We start from the raw sequence: 23,137 nt of genomic DNA, 5'->3' as shown, positions 1-23,137 counted from the left end.
TTGCACTTTGGTAGAAGGAATAAAGGTGTCGATTTTCAAAATGGGGAGAGGATTCAAGTGACTTGGGAGTGCTGGTGCAGGATTCTCAAAAAGGTTAATTTGCAGGTTGAGTTGGTAGTTCGGAATGCAAATGCAATGTTAGAATTCATTTCAAGAGAAGTGGAATTTCTTCACACCGGGTCCCCATTGTCCTTTGTCCCCCCCTCCTTTAATGATCTTTATTATTTCTAGGCTGTTTGCACAATGTCATGCCATGGTTCCACCAGACTCCTACTACCAGGCATGCATTCACGATGAGTGTCTGACAACAAGTACTTCCGTCATGTGCTCCAGTTTGCAAAGTTATGCAGAGACATGCATGAGGCACGGTATCTGCGTTGAATGGAGAAATTCCACACGTGGGGAATGTTGTAAGTATTACTTAGTCATATCGTAGCTCCAACAGAGTAATAGGTCATCCACCCCATTAAATTATTGTTGATCTTTATGCTCCAGTTACATGTTCTACCAATTTTCCCCATCGCGCCTCAGCAATATGTCCTTTTACGACTTTGTCCCAGGTTAGAAGTTTTAAAGACGAGAAGGCAAAGCTTTAAGGTATGAGGGCCAAAGTTTAAAGAAGATGTGGAGAGCAATTTTTTTTAGACAGAGTGGTGGGTGGCTGGAATGTGCTGCCAGGGGTGGTGGTGAGACAGATACGATAATGGGATTTAAGAGGCTTTTGGTTAGGCACGTGGATTTATTGGAAATGGAGGGATATGGATCATACGCAGGCAGATGAAATTACCTTAATTTGGCATTATATTCGCACAGATATGGGTCGAAGGGCTTGTGCCTGTGCTCTTCCGTTCTATATTCTATGTTCTGTATTCTTCGATCTGTTTATCAAAATTCTCCCTTTGGGCATCAGTACTAATTATCTCAACTAGCCTTTGCGACATCAAATAACTCGTTTTGATCAACCACTGGATAAAAAAATATTTCCTAAATCACCGACTGAATTTGCATTGAGATTACCTCCTATTTACTGTTAAATTTGAACAAACGGAACAATTCCATCCTTTATACATATTTGTATCCCGCCATTTCCAAGAACAAGAATTCATCTAACACATGGTGCCAAGTGGTGAGAAATGAGATTGATGCAACTGCAGACTTGATAGACCACAGGCACATAGTGGGCTGAGGGGTTTGTTTCTGGTCTGTATGACTCTATGACACTCCCACTCTAACTGGCCACAAGCTGTAATGTACAGAAGGTAGACAAAAGTGCTGGAGAAACTCAGCGGGTGCAGCAGCATCTATGGAGCAAAGGAAATAGGCAACGTTTCGGGCCGAAACCCATCTTCAGACTGATGTAGGATGGCGGGGGGGGAGAAGAAAGGCGAAAGGAAGAGGAGGAGCCCAAGGGCTGAGGGAGAGCTGAGAAGGGGAGGAGACAACAAGGGCTACCGGAAATTGGAGAAGTCAATGTTTATGCCGCTAGGGTGCAAACTGCCCAAGCGGAATATGAGGTGCTGCTCCTCCAATTTCCGGTGGTGCTCACTCTGGCATTCTTTCCGCCTGCCTGCTGTTCAGATTAACAAGGCTAGGAATGACAGGAGTTGTGAATCTGTTAAGATTTATTTGAGTTTTTCACCTACATTCTGGAAGGTTCTTTTTCTGAAACTTGTCCCATCTTTGAAACATGACCCAGCCCCAGAATATGCTAAATGCAATTATATTAGCTTGTATTCTTAGCATGAACAGAAAGGTGTGACTTTCTCATCTCAAAGACCTAATGTGCACTACTTAATTTTGTTTTCATCCTTTTACCTTCAAAAGTCTTGTTCTAATATGTAGGTTTGGTAATAATCTGATTTTTTAATTTTCAATACAGTGTTTAATTGTCCTTCAAACAAGATGTATAAAGCATGTGAGATCTTTCAAGCAGAACCTACTTGCACCACAAGGTTAGTAATGATCAGGAAATAGAGTGCACTGCACTGAAATCAAATCTAAATATAATAGTAATTAAAATATTTTAAATGCATTTAATGTATTTGTTGCCATAGATCAGAATAAATATATTGTACTAATATATATTATGTATGTATATTCCCAAGCAATTCAGATTTGACTGGTCTTAGCTTCATGGAAGGTTGTTTCTGCGCCAGTGGTACTATTCTCTTCAGCCCTGACACCGACCTGTGTGTGAATAAATGTGGTAAATATTGTGACTCGTTAACTTTATGTTCAAAATTATTTAAATGTCTTGCCTTATTATTTGTGTTGTTCCAAAATCTTCCAATCCATGGAATCCTTTCAAATTTATGTAAGCAATTGTTGTGTTTGCTTTTACAGGGTGCATCGGGCCTGATGGATTACCCAGAGAGGTATGAGATTAATAATGCTCTCATTAAAATACGTATCTTTGATTACTAAATTTGCTTAATACATGAAGGAGATTATTCACAATTTGCAACTCCATACATAACGACTGTCAGGTTATTCATTTTCATTGTTGTTGACTCAGAGGTACACTCTCTACCCCAGCTCAGGGTAGCATTCTCAGTGAGCTATTTTCTCAAAGATGCATCACTTCAGATCGACCATTACAATGAAGTTGTATCTGCCCTTTCAGGTGGATACAAAAGATCCACTGTACATTACAACGTCTTCTAACCTGTGAGAGTTGGTAGATAGCCGCTGCCACACAGCGTTGGAGACCCAGATTCAATCCCGACCTTGGTGCTGTCTGTGTGGAGTTTAAACGTCCTCCCTGTGACATCATGTGTTTCCTCCGGGTGCTCCAGCTTTCTCCCATATCCCAAAGACGAGATAGTTAGTTCCCCACTGTAAATTGCCCCTAGTGTGGATATCCTGGGAGAATTGATGGGAGTGTGGAGAGAATAAAAGATGAGATTAACGTTGGTCAGGTCGGCGGGAGTTCCCACCGCCATGGGTACCATGTAATCCTGTGCTACCTGCTCCATGGTCGGATAGTCAGCGACTAAACCGTCTCCCCCACCTGGTTTGCCAGGTGAGGAGGGGGCTGTGGACCCCCAAAAAAGAAGACCTGTCAAAGGGCAGATAAGTTCCTAGCGAGCCAACGGCCATCCACACTTCAGAAGAAGTTGCGATCACTGTCGTACATAGCATTGTAAGGCACCGTGTCCGTTGATGTTTTCAACTATGATGATGATTAGTGTGCATGGTAGTTTGATGGTGGGGATGGAATTGATGGCCCGAACCGCGTATTACCATACCAAACTGTATGTCTTTATGGGACGTCTTATTCACAGGTGATACAAACTTCTGAATTCAGAACAAGTTTAGGCCAGTTAGCCCTTTGAGCCTATTCCTCTGTTCAGAAAGTCTAGCCACAGTAATCCTTCATGACAACCCTTTTGTTAATTGACACAATCTATTTGCCTCTGCCATGAAGAATCTGCTTACATCGCCCCTTGATGAAGAAAGTTCCAGAGATTCATGCTTATTTTATCATTCCAGTTTTTGTCATCTTATCATGTGCAAATCAGTAGCTACTTTTCAACCTAATGTCCCTGCTTCATAGGTACGGACACATTATGCTTAAGAGAGAGAATGAGAAAATATAGAACTAATAATATGTTTTTTTTAAATCTACTATCCACACTACACAAAACCGCATTTAGTTTGGTATTTATCTAAGAATATCACTGTGAGCACAAGTGTAGAAAAGACAAAGAAAGAAAGAGGGAAGACTTTGGTGAATTGCCATTGTGCAGAAAAGAAGTGGTCATAAAGAGGAAGCAGAGAAACTATTACACACGGAAACACAAGAAACTGCAGATGCTGGAATCTTGAGCAAAACACAAAGTGCTTGAGGAACGCAGCAAGTCAGGCAACACCTGGGGAGGGAATGGACAGGTGACGTTTCGGGTTGAGACCCTTCTTCAGACTGATGTACTCCCAGATGGTGAGTTCCTCTGGCACTTTGTGTTTTGTGCCAACCATTATTTATATATGTTTAAAATTTTCTTGAGAAATCCTGAGGAGATAGCAGAAAAGTCTTTGAAATTACAGATAATGTATCCATGTTCTCCAGAGATACTGCCTAACACAACTGAGTTACACTCGCACTTTGTATCCTTTTATCTTAACATCAGTATTAGGAGAGATATAGAATTCCGCAAACTTGCAGGTCTGGCTTCACATTCGTCATCCTTGGTCTTTTATAAAAGGCTGTTGGAAACTATTTGCCTTTTAAAACAGAAGCAGGATTTGGGTGAAAACATTCAGCCCTGGTTGAGATTCTACGTGAAGAATTAACAGGCACGCTGACATTTTACCCTGTTAGAAATTGTTCACTTGCTTCCTGTCACGACACATAATTGCTAATAATCTGGATTGTCCATGTCTTGCGAATCAATTGATGTTGCAATTTCCTGCAGTACAAATGGTACAATCTGTGTAGATAGAATGGTCATCCTGTCTAAAGAGCGCAGAAAACACAAAGTGTCCAATCCAACAGCCAGCCATAATGATTGTATTTTTCTTCGCTAGCTTGATGAAAAATTCAAGTTCAACTGCCAGGACTGCGTTTGTGACAAGACCACACATCGCGTCACCTGTCAGCCTCATCGTTGTTCTCATTTCCCCGAGCCACCCTGTGATGGAGACGGACTTATCAACGTTAACATAACCATGCCAGACGATGATTGTTGTACAAAACCTGTCTGCAGTAAGTTGATCGTTATTTTACCACATGGATGTTCATTGTGATATAATTTAATGTCCTTAACGAGAGATGAGTCAAAGGAGAACGTGCTTCTCTTCCATCTGCTATCATTTTATAAAATAACATGTTGCTGGTTAGAAAGTGGTTGACACCTTACGTATGAAAAGAAAATGCTGAAACTGTCAGCAGTGGTTCCAGAATTTTTTGTTTTTATTTTGTTTTGAATTTCCATTATCTGCAGTTTTTAGTTTGGTATGAAGTCTTATTCGTGCAGACCCATGAATTGGCATAGTTACAATGTTCCACTCCATTGCTATTGTACTGGGGTCGATCATCCAGGAATGGTTGAGCGGGCAGAGCAGAAGGCCAAGGCTCTGGTTTGATTATACTCATCTCCTGACACTCAAAAATACTTTCCACCACCTCCAAGGCCCATCAGGAGTGAGATGGAATTAACGTTGTATGTCAGTTCCAATTACACACAAATGTAGCCCCAACCCAGACAAAGCAGTCCACTTGACTGGTGCCCCGACAAGCATCCTGCATTACCTCCGCCTCTGATCAGCAGTCACCTACATGCCATCTACAAAAGGCAATCGCCAAGCAAGCCAGCAGGCATGTCGGTTCACCACCACCTACAAATTCACATCCAAGTCACACACCATCCTGACTTGGAAATACATAATTGTTCATTCATTACTAGATTTAAGTCCTGAAACCCTCCCACTAACACTGTGGGAGGAGGAGGACTCTAGTTTACCAAGGGACAGTTCTCAAAGGCAATTGGATATGGCTAATAAATGCTTCTTTAAAGGTGAACAAATGAAATACTGTTCGGGATTGGCAAAGGTTTCAGGTCCTTATAAGAATATGAGATTGATGGCAGATTCAATAAAGCTTTAGGTTCCCGTTGACCTTGGTCATTCCTGACTAGTTATAACTCTGTTCTGAAGGAAATGATTATGTGATTGTTTCATGGTCAAGGCAAAGATACACACTTAAGCTGTCACAGTTTTCACCTGAACTAACCAATTCTGAAATGCAGAGTTCTGCTCTGCATCCTTCCTATGTTATCCCACAAATGACCAGACTTTCTGCATTCTGCAAAGTCATCTCAAAGATAGACAAGTATTTCACTGACACTCAGACCAATTTGGAGTTACAGCAACTGTACAGAATTGGTGGTTAGCATCGTGCTAACCACTGAACAGATGACCTAATCCAACCTAATGTTGACAATGCCGTAGACATTAGCAGCGTCTTCCACAATGTGATGCTGTCAATGTGGAGCCAGAGTAAACCCCCGCCCTGGGAAAGAGGAGAACAGCCATGTTATCTGCCTTAGTTGAAACTGTCAAAAGCTGTCAGAAACTGAATGATTCTAAATTCTCAACCATCGGTTAAAAAAATCTATTTCAAGAAATAATTTATTGCAAACTTTTTAAATCAACAAACTTCATAACACCAAAAAATTAGATTCTAAAGCAAATATAAACTAGATAAATTCAAACATGATGTGATGTCTATGTGGACGGGGTGGCATATTGGCACAGCAGTAGATTTGCTGACTTACTGCACCAGAGATCCAGGTTCGATCCTGACTAAGGGGGCTGTTTGTATGGAGTTCGTACATTCTCCCTAGGACCGCGTGGGTTTTCTCTGGGTACACCAATTTCCTCCCACACTCCAAGGACGTACAGGTTTGTAGGTTAATTGGCTTTGTTAAAATTGTAAGTTGTCCCTGGTGTGTAGGATAGTGCGAGTGTACGGGGATCACTGGTCGGCGTAAACTTGATGGACCTAAGGGCCTGTTTCCACACTTTATTTCTAAAGTCTAAAGTTTTAAAGTCTAAACCAAACAGTGCTTGCCCCACACCCAGCGGCCGTTATTCTGTTGAAATGAATGAAGAACAATTCTCTCCACCAGTGCGTGCATAAGTAATGGGAAATTAGTGAATCTTCACATTTCCCGACCTCACATCTCAGGGAAATCCAGGTATGCACGGAAACTCCAAAGTTGCTCATCATTGTAGAAGACCATTCTGCATCCCACAGAATTCAGGTCAACACATTTTATTCAATCAGATAGCATCAGAAATAGCTTGCCACTAATTTACAATAATGTTGATTAATTCATGCATTTGTTGTGATTTATCTAGGGTGTGATAACAGCCTCTGTCCTCAGAATGAAATCCAATGTAAACTTGGATTAGAAGCATCATCAAAGATTCTAGAAGGGAGCTGTTGCCCAGTTTATTCATGTGGTAAGTTAATATAGCACCATGTGTCTTTTAAGATTATTTTCCTTGGCTGCCTTGGGAAAGAAGCCAACTTAACCAAGGAGTACTCACACCCTGGCCACTCTCTCCAGGCAGACAGTACAAAACCTTGAAGGCACAGTGTTAAAAGACTTTTGAACAGACCTCACTTAAGTTCCTGCACTCTCCAATCTCAATGCACCCCTTGCCCTTTTATTTAAATCTGCACTTTCATTATAATTGTAACTATATTCTGCCATCTGCTTCTTTTTTCCCTTTGCACCCCCTGTTATATTCATGCATCGTATGATTGCATGCATGTTTGATATGATTTACCTGGATAGCAATTCCACAAACTAGGGTTATGTTCAATTCACTTCTATCGTATTGAGGCCAGTGGACTTTGTCTCTGGAGTAGATGCACTACAATGCGCTACAATGCTGAGAACTATATTCTGCATTGAATCTCCCCCTTTGCTTTATCTATTGTAGTTGAGTTTGAACTGAATGTATCTATAGATAGCATATCTGATCTCCCGGAATAGCTTGCAAAACAAAGCTTTTCACTCTACCATGATACACGTGACAATAATATACCAAAACCTAGCATAGAAAACAAATGTTTTCACTGTGTGATAAGGTCATATGATCAGAATTATGCAAGTCTATTCTGCCATTCGATCATGGCTGATCTATCTCTTCCTCCTGACCCCATTCTCCTGCCTTCTCTCTGTAACCCTTGACACATGTCTTGGCACATGTAACAAAAATAAACTAATACCAATTCATAAGCAGCAAACGTCCAGCATCTTAAATCATACTGCAATATAACTATGGTTTAGAGCTTACATAAATCATAAACACAGACAGGGTCATGCCTAAAGTAAATCTATTTCTAGTTAACAGTGCAATCTTACACATTGTTGACTCTAGCTCTGAGCAATCCTGTCTGCTGGGAAAAGGTACCCAGGTGTACAGTCAGTTCAGCACAACTCTGAGAAATGTGCCACAGATTGGAACAGGCACACAGTCCCCAACCCTTTCTCTAATGACCACTCCCTCCACAACTCCCTGCTTCACTCATCACTTCCCACACAATCAGTCCTCTCCTCAGGCACTTTCCCCTGCAAGATGGGAACTGCAAGATCTGTAACACCTGTTCCCACGGGGTGGCACGATGGCACAGCGGTAGAGTTGATGCCTTACAGTGCTTACAGCACCAGACACCCGGGTACGATCCTGACTATGGGTGCTGTCTCTATGGAGTTTTTACATTCTCCCCATGACCGCGTGGGTTTTCTCTGAGATCTTCAGTTTCCTCCTACCCTCCAAAGATGTACAGGTTTGTAGGTTAATTATTTTGTAATAATTCATGATTGACCAGTTTCTGTAGACTTTCATCTTTATCTTTCCCAAATGTAATCTTTAATCTTAAGTTATCTGTTATTTAGAAAACCAATCTCCGATTTATCTAACAAATGGGCACAATAAAAGTAATTTCTCCCTGATCAGTTTTATTGCCCTCAGTTTAGTTTACAACCCACAATGTTTATTTTAACTCTATGCTGTGGAACCTAAGCACTGTGATATTTATTGCCTCACTAATCTTATGTTCCCGTTGAAGGCCATTTGGCCCATCATGCTTTCACAGTACGTAAACACTTAGGTTAAGATTATAAACTAATCTTCTTAATTATAATTTTCAAAATTTCCAACATTAGTTACTGGGAAATATCTCTGAAATGAGCAACCTTTATGACATGGTAGTTGTCCATGATCCATGAGATTATGTTCATGGATCCAGGCCTGAAGTGCACTGTATCGAATATCCCAACACTGATGCCTGGTGAATTCCACACACAGAAATTCCCTCTGGTCTGAAAAAGAAATTCAGCACACTCTCTGCCTTCCGTCCATTAACCATTTTCAGAACCATGGACATCTTTGACTTGTGCAGGAAGGAACTGCAGATGCTGGTTTAAACGGAAGATGGACACAAAAAGCTGGAGTAACTTTTTGTCCAGGGAAAAATGACCTGCTATCTTCTAGTTTAACTTTATACATTCGCAAAAGTCACTACTTCTAGGAACAATGCTAGCTTTGTTAACTTGTCTTTTTTAAATATCCACAAATACAAATTGTTTTTTGTGGATGACATGAGGTTCACATTGCACCCTGATAAAACTGGGGCTGACAAAGTGAAATAGTGAATTGTCACTACTTTCTAACTCATTTATTAAACATCATGGAAAGAGGCCCTTCAGCCCATTGTGTCTACACTGAACATCAAGCACCCGTCTGCACTGATCCTGTTTTGTTTTTTTTTGCGTCCTCATCCACTACTACCCCAATTCTCCAGCTATCTTCTGGATAGCTATTCATGCTGCAGTCAATTTATGGTAGCCAGTTAATATACATATCAGTATGTCTCTAGGACATGACAGTATCTGGAGAGACCCATAGGTCACAGGGAGACTGGCTGACTCCAGAGGTCAGGATCAAACTCAGATAGTTGGAGCTATGAGATCACAGTTGTAAATCATGCACCACTGTGCTATCCTTATTTAGAGTCATAGAGTAATACAGTGTGGAAACAGGCCCTTCGGCCCAACTAGCCCACACCGGCCAACAATGTCCCAGCTACACTAGTCCCACTTGCCTGCGCTTGGTACATATCCCTCAATACCTGCCCTATCCATGTACCTGTTTAACTGTTTCTTAAAACAATGGGATAGTCCCGGCCTCAACTACCTCCTCTGGCAGCTTGTTCCATACACCCACCACACTTTGTATGAAAAAGTGACCCCTCGGATTCCTATTAAATCTTTTCCCCTTCACCTTGAACCTATGTCCTCTGGCCCTCGATTCCCCTACTCTGGGCAAAATACTGTGCATCTACCTGATCTATTCCTCTCATGATTTTGTATACCTCTATAAGATCTCCCCTCATCCTTCTGCCCTCCATGGAATAGAGACCCAGCCTACACAACCTCTCCCTATAGCTCACACCCTCTAGTCCTGGCAACATCCTCGTAAATCCTTTCTGAACTCTTTCAAGCTTGACATATATCTTATTAATGGATATAAATAATGGTTCAGTTCAGTTTAGTTCACTGTCACGTGTACCGAGGTACAATGAAAAACTTTTGTTGCGTGCTAACCAGCCAGTGGAAAGACAATACATGATTACAATCGAGCCATTCACAGTGTACAGATACATGATAAGGGAATAACGTTTAGTGTAAGGTAAAGCCAGTAAAGTCCGATCAAAGATAGTCCGATAGTAGTTCAGGACTGCCCTCTGGTTCCGGTAGGATGGTTCAGATGCCTGTTAACAGCTGAGAAAAAACTGTCCCTGAATCTGGAGGTCTCTGATGAGAGAGGGGAGAGGAGGGAATGACCAGGGTGCGACTTGTCTTTGATTATGCTGCTGGCCTTGCCGTGGCAGCGTGAGGTATAAATGGAGTCAATGGAAATGAGGTTGGTTTGTGTGATGGTCTGGGCTGCGTCCACAAAGGATGTAATTACTCGGTGAATTTGGCACATTGGAAATGAAAACATATTTGAAGTTGATTTATATTTATCCCACTGGGAATAATCATGCCAATGATTACTACATTAGAGGATGCGGTAGTGATAGAGAGAGAAGGAGAGATTCATGTGATGTTGCCAGGAATGGAGGGCTGTAGTTATCAGGGGAGGTGGGACAGGCTGAATTTATTCTCACTCAAGTGCCTAAGGAGTGATCTTCTGGAGATTTACAAAGTTATGAGAGCAATCAGGGCGTCACGGTAACACAGCAGTAGAGTTGCTGCCTTACAGCAACGGAGACCTAAACATAGAAACATAGAAAGTAGGTGCGAGAGTAGACCACCAGGTCCGTCGAGCCCGCACCGCCATTCGCTCATGGCTGAACACTAAACAGACACACTTACCCACAAACAGTAGACACAAGACACAGAACACAAGACACTACCCTCCCCTTTATACCGCTATCACCCCTCTCCACCCCAAGAACCTCGTGATCTCCTGGGGGAGGCAAAAAACCGGATAAAAACCCAGGTCCAATTCGGGAAAAAAATCCGGGAAATTCCTCTCCGACCCCAATCCAGGCGATCGACACTTGTCCAGGAGATCACTCAGGTCTTACTATACTAACCATACCTAGGTCCATATCCCTGCCCTCTCCCCGTAGCCCCTTATCCCCTTGGCAGCTAAAAAACCATCTATTTTAGTCTTAAATATATTTAAAGTTTCTGCTTCCACTGCTCCCTGGGGCAGTGAATTCCATAAATTAACCACCCTCTGGGTGAAGAAGTTCTTCCTCATCTCAGTTTTAAAAGAGCCCCCCCTTATTCTGCAACTATGTCCCCTAGTTCTAGTTTCCCCGATCATTGGGAACATCCTCGGTGCATCCACCCGATCAAGGCCCCTCACGATCTTATATGTTTCAATGAGATCGCCTCTCATTCTTCTAAACTCCAAAGAGTAGAGTTCCAGCCTACTTAACCTTTCCTCATATGTCAATCCCCTCATTGCAGGAATTAATCTTGTAAACCTTCGCTGCACTGCCTCCAGGGCTAGTACATCCTTTCTTAAGTATGGACCCCAGAACTGTACACAGTATTCCAAATGTGGTCTCACTAATACTGTGTACAGCTGCAGCAAGACCTCCGTGTTTTTATACTCAATCCCCCTAGCAATAAAGGCCAAAACTCCATTGGCCTTCCTGATTGCTTGCTGCACCTGCATACTAACTTTTAGTGATTCATGTACTAATACCCCTAGATCCCTTTGCGTTGCATTACAACGCAGCTCCTCCTCATTTAGAAAATAACTTGCCCTATCATTTTTTTTCCCAAAGTGAATGACTTCACATTTATTAGTATTAAATTTCATCTGCCAAGTTGTTGCCCACTCACCTAGCTTATCTATATCCTTTTGCAGACTCTTCCTATCCTCCTCATCCCCTACTTTTCCTCCCATTTTTGTATCGTCCGCAAATTTTGATATATTACACTTGGTTCCCTCCTCCAAATCATTTATATAAATTGTGAACAACTGGGGTCCCAGCACCGACCCTTGCGGAACCCCGCTAGTTACCGGTTGCCATCCCGAGTATGAACCATTTATCCCCACTCTCTGCTTCCTATTTGTTAGCCAATCCTCTACCCATGCTAATATATTACCCCCAATCCCATAATTTTTTATTTTTAGCAATAGTCTCTTATGTGGCACCTTGTCAAAAGCCTTTTGGAAGTCCAAGTATACCACATCCACCGGTTCCCCTTTATCCACCCGGGTTGTTACTTCCTCAAAGAATTCGAGCAGATTCGTTAAACAGGACTTCCCCTTCACAAAACCATGCTGGTTCTGTCCGATGAAGTCATGTTTATCCAAGTGCCCCGTTAGTGTTTCTTTAACCTGGCTTTGTCCCGACTACTGGTGTTGTCTGCACAGAGTTAATATGTTCTCCCTGTGACTGCATGAGTTTTATCTGAGATCTTCGGTTTCCACTCACACTCCAAAGACGTACATATTTGTAGGTTAATTGACTTGGTGTTAATGGAACATTGTCTCTAGTGTGTGTAAGATAGTGTTAGTGTGCGGGGATCACTGATCGGTGCGGACTCGGCTGGCTGAAGGACCTGTTCCTGGGCTGTATCTCTAACCTAAACTAAACTAAACAATAGATGGTCAGAATTTTTCCCGAGGGCAGGGAATTCTACAACCAGAGAACATAGGTTCAAGTTGGGAGATGAGAAATTGAATGACGATTTGAGGGGCAAGTTTTTTTTACACTGAGGGTGAGGGTATCTCTACTGAGCTGCCAGAGGATCAAGAGAAAACAGGTGCAGTTACAACATTTAAAAGGCATTCAGACAGATACCTGGATAGGAAAGACCTGGCGCGATATGGGATTAGTTTAGATGGGCTTTGCAGTCAGCTTGGATGAGGTGGGTTGGAAGAGCCCATTTCTATTCTGCATGATTCTGTGATTTAGATTAAATAGCTATTTTATTTCAAAGCTATTAACTTTATGATCCTTGGTATATTTCCTTCATAGAGCCAATGGGCGTTTGTGTAGATGATGGAATTGTGTACCACGTAAGTTAATTATTTTGAACACATCTTTTCTTTCCAACTACGTTCATTTGAAGTAATGTACCAAGATAACGTATCTTCTCTTTTTCATACAGCCTGGTGCAACCGTTTCCACCTCCAAATGCCAAACATGCACTTGTAACAATGTGACAAATACAACTACTCTTCTGAACACCATGTTATGTCAGAATTATGAATGCAAGAAAGATTGTGCACAAGTAATAATTTATTCATTTGAGTTTCGAGTAATGAGTCCATTATTTTCCGGTAATTGCATGTTGAAAGTTGGTGATGGTTAATGAATTGTGCTGGATGGTTATCTCGCCAATATAATGGATGGTCCACATATTGAAACAGCATACAAGGCCGAGAAGTGATTAAATCACAAGTGACCTGTGGCTCATTGATCAAAACAAAATCAAAATCGAAGAGTGGCCAAAACAAATCAAATACTTAAATTTAACAACTCAATATTTGAATAATTATTATTTTATTGCTGGGATCTAACAAAAGTTTATGAGAGAAGTAACACATGTACTTTATAACAGGGATTTGAATACCGAGAGGTGAATGGTGAATGCTGTGGTAAATGCGTCCAGACACAATGTGTAATACATCCAGGAGAACACCTTGTCCAGCTTCTGCCGGTTTGTATATTAATATATTTTAAAGTAAATAACTGATTGTCATTTATGTTGTGACATTTGTCAATAAATTATTCCATAAGGCAAGCCCCTGGGGAGCATTATAGAGCAGAGGGATTTGGAAGTGCAGGTACATAGTTCCTTGTAAGTGGCATCACAGGTAGATGGGGTAGTCATGAAGGCTTTCAGTACATTGGCCTTCATCAATCAGGATATTGAGTATAGAAGTTGGGACTATTGTTTTTCGGACTGGAGGCCTATGACTAGTGTTGTGCCTCAGAGATTGGTGCTGGGCCCATAGCTGTTTGTAGTTTATATCAACAATTTGGAATTGAATGTGCAAGGCAGGATTAGTAAATTTGCAGGCAAACCAGGACAGGATCTTCACAGTGAATGGCAGGGGTCTGAGGAGTAGAGCAGAGGGATCTAGGAGTTCAGTTGAAATTGGCATTCCAGCTGGATGGGATGGTCAAGAAGGTTTTCGGCACATTTGCTTTCATCAGTCAGGGTATTGAGTATAGAAATTGTGATGTTATGATACAGTTGTACAAGATGTTGTTGAGGCCACATTGGAGTTTTGTATTCAGTTAAGGGAAAGACCCCATTAAGTTGTAAAACGAGCAGAGAAGATGTATGAGGCCATGACCAGGACTCGAGAGACTGAGCTATAGGGTTGGGCAGGGTAAGACTTTATTCCTTGGAGAACAGGAGGCTGTGGGATGATCTTATAAAGGTTTATAAAATCATGAGCTGAATAGATAGAGTGAATACACTTTTTCATTGAATAGAAGCATCAAGAACCAGAAAGAATGGGTCGACTGGGCTTGTATTCGCTGGAATTTAGAAAGATGAGAGGAAATCTTATAGAAACGTATGAAATTCTTAATGGGTTGGACAGGCTAGATGCGGGAAAAATGTTTCCGATGTTGGGGAGTCCAGAACGAGGAGTCACAGTTTAAGAATAAGGGTAGGCCATTTAGGACTGAGATGAGGAAAAACTTCTTCACCCAGAGAGTTGTGAATCTGTGGAATTCTCTGCCACATATGGCAGTGGAGGCCAATTCACTAGATGTTTTGAAGAGAGAGTTAGATTTAGCTCTTAGGGCTAAAGGAATCAAAAGATATGGGGAAAAAGCGGGAACGGGGTACTGATTTTGGATGATCAACCATGATCATATTAAATGGCGATGCTGGCTCGAAGGGCTGAATGGCCTACTCCTGCACCTATTTCTCTATGTTTCTATGACATAGATTTATGGTGAGAGAGGAAAGATTTAATAGGAACCCAAAGGGCAACATTTTCACAGAGTGCTGGACTTATGAAACAAACATTTGGAGAAGACAATTGAGCCCGGTACTATAATAACGTTTAAAAGACATTTGAACAAGTACGTGGATAGGAAAAGTTTAGAAGAAGCTACACAAAAATGCTGGAGAAACTCAGGGGGTGCAGCAGCATCTATGGAGCGAAGGAAATAGGCAACGTTTCGGGCCAAAACCCTTCTTCAGGTTTAGAAGAATATGGGCCAAACTCTAGCAAATGGGACTAGCTTAGATGGGGCATCTTGATCGGCATGGGCGAGATGGCCAAAAAGGCCTGTTTCTCTGCTTTAGTTTAGTTTAGCGATACAGCGCAGAAACAGACCCTTCAGACCACCGAGTCCCCGCCGACCAGCGATCCCCACACACTAGCACTATCCTACACACTAGGGACAATTTATCATAATACCAAGCCAATTAACCTAGAAACCTGTACGTCTTTGGAGTGTGGGAAGAAACCGGACTTCCCGGTAAAAACCATTGTGAGAACGTACAAACTCCGTACAGACAAACAGCAGTAGTTTGGATCAAACCCGGGTATCTGGCGCTGTAAGGCAGCGACTCTATCGCTGCGCTATCATGCCGCCCATGCTGTTTAATATAATATTAAATATAACTACTTACCTTTTTCATGAATCCGTGCTGTTCCCTTTCTCTCCAACCATCACTATAATGTTATGGCATTTTATTCTGTGCTATGTAACACATTTAATGATGGTAATATTATCTAAAAATATAATAGCATCTCCAGGCAGATAATGAGTTTTCAGTGAAACACATATCGCGCACATTAAATTCAATACGTAATAAACTGTGGATACTTTTTGAAGTGTTATCTTTATTTTCCATTCCAGCCTGGTGATAAGTGGCATTCGCCCAATAACAACTGTACGATTTATGGATGTATGAGAATTAATGAGAGCTTAATTTCGACCATTTCCAATGCCATTTGCCCTGATTTTCATCCAGAGGACTGTGAACCAGTAAGCATATTTCATGGAATCAACAAATAGTTGTGTTCACAATATTTAAAAAGTGAACTCAGAACTCGACTAACATATGATCAATTATAATAACTGTGTAGATTTTCTAGCACATAACAATTTATAGTGAAGGAAATTTTCTAAGTATCATTTATGAAATCACAAGTATAAAGGATGGTCTCCATGTTCGCTCAAGTCCTTTACAGCCGTTGAGAAAAACAGAGTACAAAGCGTAGAAGCAATTAAATCATGATCTGTGGCCCACGGGATCAAAATAACATAAAGAGGCCAAAGACAACCAAATATTGAACTTACAATTCAAAACTTTTGAAGCATTATTATTTTATTGCTGAGATCAAACAAAAGCTTAGGAGAGAAGTGATTCATGTGCAAGATTGGGCAGAGGATTGTAGGTTAAATTAACGTAATTTCAATATGCATACAAGAATTAATGTTAATCAACTGCACCTTAACAAAAGTTAATGTGAATAAATTAGTATTCTGTGCCTAGGTGCTGCTGGCTTGATTACATGTTTATAATGTAGGCATTTTAATGTATATCTGACCACGTGTGGGAGTTGACCATGTGTTTGACATTGCAGGGCACAATTACTACAATTAAAGATGGCTGTTGCAAGACTTGTAAGTATAGAAAACTATAGAAGTGTATAAAAGTATAGAAAACTTACAGTGCTATTTGGAATCACATATAAAGACATGGTTGCTAGTTTTTTAAATCACCCAACAGAATTGAACTCTCTTTATAGACAATAGGTGCAGGAGTAGGCCATTCAGCCCCTCGAGCCAGCATCACCATTCAGTGTGATCATGGCTGATCATCCACAATCAGTACCCCGTTCCTGCCTTCTCCCCGTATCCTTTGACTCCGCTATCTTTCAGAGCTCTGTCTAGCTCTCTCTTAAAAGCATCCAGAGAACCAGCCTCCACCGCCCTTTGAGGCAGAAAATTTCATAGACTCACAACTCTCTGTGTGAAAACGTTTTTCCTCATCTCCGTTCTAAATGGCTTACCCCTTATTCTTAAACTGTGCCCCCTGGTTCTGGACTCCCCCAACATTGGCAACATATTTCCTGCCTCTAGCATGTCCAAACCCTTAATAATCTTATGTGTTTCAATAAGATCCCCTCTCATTCTTCTAAATTCCAGAGTATACAAGCCCGGTCATTAAATTCTATCAACATATGACAGTACCGCCATCGCGGGAATTATCCTGGTGAACCTACACTGCACTCCCTCAATAGCAAGAATGCCATTCCTCAAATTGGGAGACCAAAACTGCACACAATACTCCAGGTGTTGTCTCACTAGGGCCCTGTACAATTGCAGAAGGACCTCTTTGTTCCTATACTCAACTCCTCTTGTTATGAAGGCCAACATGCAATTCGCTTTCTTCACCGCTTGCTGTATCTGCATGCTTACTTTCAGTGACATGAACAAGTACCCCAAGATCCCGTTATACTTCCCCTTTTCCCAACTTGACTCCATTTAGATAGTATTCTGCCTTTCTATTTTTGCCACCAAAGTGGATAACCTCACATTTATCCACATTAAACTGCATCTGCCATGCATCTGCCCACTCACCTAACCTGTCCAAGTCACCTGCATCCTCATAGCATCCTCTTCACAGTTCACATTGTCACCCAGCTTTGTGTCATCTACAAATTTCCTAATGTTACTTTTAATCCCTTCATCTAAATCATTAATGTATATTGTAAATAGCTGTGGTCCCAGCACCGAGCCTTGCGGTACCCCACTAGTCACTGCCTGCCATTCTGAAAGGAACCCGTTAATCCCTGCTCTTTGTTTCCTGTAGCCAACCAATTTTCTATCCATGTCAGCACCCTCCCCCTAATACCACATGCCTCTACCCCCAATACCATGTGCATATATATATATATATATATATATAGCTTTATGATGTTTGGAAATAAATCAGTAAAAGTTAATCAATGCGCATTTATTAGAGTACTACAAACACAAGGTTGGCACCAAAAATTAAATTAAAATAGAAATTGTTATAAATACCTAGCAGGTAAGATAGCATACGTTCATGTGATAGGAGAGGAATTAAGCCATTCGGCCCATCAAATCTACTCCACCATTCAATCATGGCTGATCTATCTTTCACTCTTAACCCCATTCTCCTGCCCTCTCTATAACCCCTGATACCTGTACTAATCAAGAATCTGTCTATCTCTGCCTTAAAAATATCCATTGATGGCCTCCACAGCCTTCTATGGCATTGAATTCCACAGATTCACCACCCTCAGACCCTCTAACATCTAGTGGAGGGAGAAACTAAGATATTGTTTTGGGACAATGACTCTTCATCTGTCCTTTTTTGATGTGTTTAGTCATTACACAACATATTCTCATACTCCATCCAACAACATGAGCTGAATATTATCTTTTAAATCTATAGGGAGCTGTTAATAAACTGAGACAAGACTGTCCACATGGTGCTATTTAAAAGCATACTGTACGCATGCAATCTGATGAATTCTGGAGATGGCAGAAGTCATGAAAGCCATAGAAACGTCACCTATTCCTTTTCTCCAGAGATGATGCCTGGCCCACTGAGTTACTCCAGCTTTTTGTGTCTGTATTTGGTTTAAACCTGCATCTGCAGTTCCTGCCTACACAATCATGAAAGCCACAGACATATGAAAAGATCAGTGAGTCTTTGCTGGATGGCTTGGTGGTGTCAATGCCTCCGGACATCTCATTCCCACATGACAAGAGAAAAATTCCATACAGCACATTGGGAAGGCATGATCTGAAGTTGCCATAACAATTAATGGCAGATCCCTACTTGTGGATTCAGTTCCATGTGCATTAAGAACATCATCAAATCAAGTAGAGTGAGGTCAGTAGGCCAGCACCAACAGCCTGAGGAGCAGTTTACTCTAACCACCACTCAAACCAACCTGAAACATTAGCACTGCTCTTCCCAGTGGTGGAGCCAGGCCAGCTGCCTGTTTCAGTTAAGTTGACGTTTCAGTTTTAAGTTTCAGTTTTAGTACATTGTCACATGTACCAATGTATAGTGAAAAGCTTTTGTCGCATGCTAACCAATCAGTAGAAATAAAATACATGGTTACTGACATGGTTACATGGTAATCGAGCCATTCACAGTGTACAGATACATAAGGGAATAACGTTTAGTGCAAGGTAAAGCCAGCAAAGTCCTATCAAGGATAGTCTGAGGGTCCCCGCTGAGGTAGATAGTAGTTCAGGACTGCTCCCTAGTTGCAGTAGGATGGTTCAGTTGCCTGATAACAGCTGGGAAGAAACTGTCCCTGAATCTGGACGTGTGCGTTTTAATACTACTATACATTTTCCCCAATAGCAGAGGGGGAAAGTCTTTTCTGTTTTAATTTTAGCATAATCCACTGAGTCACCTCTGCAGGTGTGATGGCCCGCAAACTCTATGCCCTTCTAAAGCACCACCATTAATACTCAGTCTTATCTGCATGTAATTATCTGCCTCGCCCTCATACTCACCAACAGCAGAGAACCTATCTGATCACATTTATCACTCTCACTTCCAGGTCCCTCTCCCTCCTTGTGGAATACAAATACACAGCGAGCAGCAGAATGTGAGGTGTGACCAGCTGTCTGGCACATTCCTTCTGTGGGACAGATGTCTGTGGAGGCAACTAGCACGACTGGATAGACACAAAATGCTGGAGTAATTCAGTGGGACAGGCAGTATTTCTAGATAGATGGAATGGGTGATGTTTCGGGTCAAGACCCTTCTTCAGACTGAGTCCTTCCTACTAGAATGACTGGATGCATGGTTACTTGAGATGGGGAGGCCAGGGTCTCATAGCAACCCGGTGACAGATGATTTTTCAATTAGTCACACTGTTTACTAAGCTTCCTCATGTGGTCTTGAAGTTACAGAGTTGCAGTCATAGTAATACAGCACGGCAATAGGCCCTTCAGCCCAACTCGTCCATGCCGACCAAGATGCCCCGTCTAAGCTAGTCCCATTTGTCTGCATTTGACCCATATCCCTCCAAATCTTTCCTATCCACAAACCTGTCCAAATCCATGTGCCTCCTGCTCTCATTACTTAATAGTTCTCATATTTACAGCAGAGTTTCCCTTTCGCCCATGTCTGAAGCAACATTCATGTTTTTTGCTCTCCTTTTATTTGTTTTACAGGAATTATTTATGTATTCATTTTCAGGATATGGATGTCACAGGCAAAGCAGTGTTTATTATCCATCATTAATTACATTGAGAAGATGGTGGTGCCTGTGTGGATAGTTACTGCTTGCCTGTTGAAGACGTTCCCACAATGTCATTAGGTGTGAAGTTCCTGCTTCAGGATCAAAAGACCATGTAGAAACAGCTACATATTTCCAAGTCAGGATTGCACGTGACCTGTACGAAAACTTGGAGTTGATGGCACTCCCAAGTATTAGCCTTCACGGCAGCACATGCTGTGAGTTTGGGTGGTGCCAGAGAAACAGTGGCAGATTCCTATAGCACATTGTGTAGGGGGAACATATTATGGACTGCTTTGCCAGGATGATGTTTTGAGAGCTCTTCTCACTACACTTGGTGCATCTGTGGGAAGTCATGGAGTTGAGGCAGTTCCATCACAGCTATCACTTGAGCTCTGTAGATGAAGGAAAGGCATGAGGAAGGTTTGGAGGTAGATTGCAGATACTCAGTCTATGACATGGTCTTGTAGCCACCATATCTTGTGGTTAATTGAGACCTCCTCCAAGGTGCTAATGGTGCGGGACTCAGTGATTGTAATACTGTTGAAAGATAAATGGTTAGTCTTTCTCTTGTCGGAGGTCATAACTGCCTTGCACTATTACGACACAAATGTTACTTGCCACTTGTCAGCCACACCAGAGTTTGGTCTAGGACTTGCCGAGTGCCAACATCTACTGCGGAGTTCTTTCGACACCAAATTACCAACTTTACAATTTGTTTAAGCCATTCCAAAAGTGTCAAAAGATGAAGAGCCATTAAAATGAGGGAAAATATGCTTCCATCCTCAGGAAAATGCAAACACGGATCAGTTTTAGTTGCGCTTGTTTTTATCATTGTTTAACGCTGTTCCAGGTGTGGACTCCTACATATCGGCAAAACCAAGTACAGGCTCGGGGATCATTTCACTGAACACCTCCACTGAATCCGCCTAAACCTACCTGATCTCCAGGTTGCTGAACACTTTAACTCCCCCTCCCATTCCCACATTGACCTTTCTGTCCAGGGCCTCCTCCACTGTCAGAGAGAGGCCCACTGAGATTGGAGGAACAGCACCTTATATTTCACTTGGGCAGCTTACATCCCAGCGGTATGAATATTGACTTCTCCAACTTCAAGTAACCATGGCTTTCCCTCTCTCTCCATTCCTCCCCCATCCTAGTTCTCTGACCAGTCTGACTGTCCGCCTGATTAAATTGTATCTCTGTTTGCTTTGTTGTCAACTTCCCCTAGCTAACAATGATCTATTCTACATTTTCCTTGACCTCATCTCCTTTGATGTCTTCCTTTCACACCTTACCCTTCCTTCTCTGTGCCTCCGTCTCCCCTGACGCTCAGCCTGAAGAAGGGTCTCGACCCGAAATGTCACCCATTCCTTCTATCCAGAGATGCTACCTGTCCAGCTGAGTTACTCCAGCATTTTGTGTCTATCTTCGGTGTAAACCAACATCTGCTGCTCCTTCCCACACTTGTTATCACTGTTGTTGCCCATTGGTCTAGAATGAAGCTAGTGCAAGGGCTGCTATTCATATTTCACACAGAAATTCCTACATTCATAACGTTTTTCCTTCCAATCGCTAAAGGTCACGTGAAAGAGAGCTGTAAGCTTAAGAAAACAATGGTCCGCATTACTCATGAAAGCTGCAAATCAGTAGAAAAAGTGGAAATCGCTACATGTGAAGGATTGTGTGAGACTTATTCCATGTGAGTAACATTATTTTACTTGGCACATCTGTCACCCCAAAATATCTTTCTGTCTCATGTGCTTTCCTGAATTAATTTGCTTACTTTATGTCTAATCATGCACAGATATTCTTCCGAAGCAAATTCAATGGAGCATAAATGTACTTGTTGTAAAGAGAGGAAGACACACCTCAGACAAATCAATCTAGAGTGCCTCGATGGAAGTGCTGTAGCTTATTCATACACCTATGTTGAATCGTGTGATTGCTTTGAAAACACCTGCAAAAATCAAACCTTGAGTACGGGACCATACTCTCGAGCAAAGCACATCCCTTCCACAGCCAACTATTCTGCAGACAAAGGAAACGTAATTAGTTCGAGAAGGGAGAAAAGCCCCAACAGTGCAAATGAAGCCGCCAAAGGTAAAGCGGAAGGAAACCTGGAAAAGTATCTTCCGGAACAGCAGCCGATGGAGAGAAAACAAAGGCAGCGAATGAACGTAAAGTAACTTGGAAAACCCAAGTAGAATGTCAATAATGATGGCGAATCAATTAATTATTTGCAATTTGAATAAAACGTTTGTTTATTGCTTTCTTTTGTAATGACCAATAATTACCAATTATTTTGACCTGGAAAATTGTAACTATTTATTGTCTGGACTGTTGCTTCATTGTGTGCAATAGAAAATAAATACTTTTCAATAATTCTAAGAGATTAAACTATCTACATATATGAATATGCTACTCATCTCATAGTTTTTCATTTTTATATCAGTTTCTCTTGAAAGTTGCCAACATTAGCTGATATCGTGACCACAGCAATTTGAAATTGATCTTTTATTGCTCAAGTTATAGAATAATTTTTTCCATTGAACTGAACTTTTTTCGATATTGTGGTTTACAAGATCTTCCAATGACTATATTGTCGACCCAGTCTCACCAGCTGTAGTCTAACCCACAGCCCGGATCAATGTTTAAGTTTGATAACATTGTTAACATTGGCAATCCAGAGTCTTTAGTAACTTGTCAGTTTCTTTGTTGAACTTGTTAACATTGGCAATCCAGAGTCCAATGACATGGTCTCAGCTGGAGATGCAGTAAGGGAGCCCCATACCCGGAACAAGCCCTGAGAGCCTTTAATCACTGGCAAAGCTGAGGACATGACTTCAGTTAACTATGTGTGTGTTAC

At 41.6% G+C, this 23,137-nt stretch overlaps 1 protein-coding gene across 1 annotated transcript in view; it reads left to right on the top strand.

Annotated features, from left to right (window-relative positions):
• Nucleotides 1-22,570, top strand: part of LOC116984418 (mucin-2-like) — a 96,516-nt gene extending 73,946 nt beyond the window's left edge. The window contains exons 41-52 of the mRNA XM_033038570.1: nucleotides 156-410; nucleotides 1,880-1,952; nucleotides 2,106-2,206; nucleotides 2,344-2,375; nucleotides 4,528-4,705; nucleotides 6,862-6,966; nucleotides 13,028-13,068; nucleotides 13,161-13,283; nucleotides 15,884-16,012; nucleotides 16,615-16,654; nucleotides 21,850-21,970; nucleotides 22,076-22,570. Of these exons, the coding sequence (XP_032894461.1) occupies nucleotides 156-410; nucleotides 1,880-1,952; nucleotides 2,106-2,206; nucleotides 2,344-2,375; nucleotides 4,528-4,705; nucleotides 6,862-6,966; nucleotides 13,028-13,068; nucleotides 13,161-13,283; nucleotides 15,884-16,012; nucleotides 16,615-16,654; nucleotides 21,850-21,970; nucleotides 22,076-22,457 (1,580 nt within the window). The 3' untranslated portion in view covers nucleotides 22,458-22,570. The remainder of the gene's footprint in view (nucleotides 1-155; nucleotides 411-1,879; nucleotides 1,953-2,105; nucleotides 2,207-2,343; nucleotides 2,376-4,527; nucleotides 4,706-6,861; nucleotides 6,967-13,027; nucleotides 13,069-13,160; nucleotides 13,284-15,883; nucleotides 16,013-16,614; nucleotides 16,655-21,849; nucleotides 21,971-22,075) is intronic.
• The last annotated feature ends 567 nt before the right edge of the window (nucleotides 22,571-23,137 follow it).

The sequence above is a fragment of the Amblyraja radiata genome, chromosome 20 (assembly GCF_010909765.2).
Source record: "Amblyraja radiata isolate CabotCenter1 chromosome 20, sAmbRad1.1.pri, whole genome shotgun sequence".
Lineage (NCBI taxonomy): Eukaryota > Metazoa > Chordata > Chondrichthyes > Rajiformes > Rajidae > Amblyraja > Amblyraja radiata.
The sequence above is the reverse complement of the archived record's forward strand: the minus strand, read 5'-3'. Positions and strand labels throughout refer to the sequence as shown.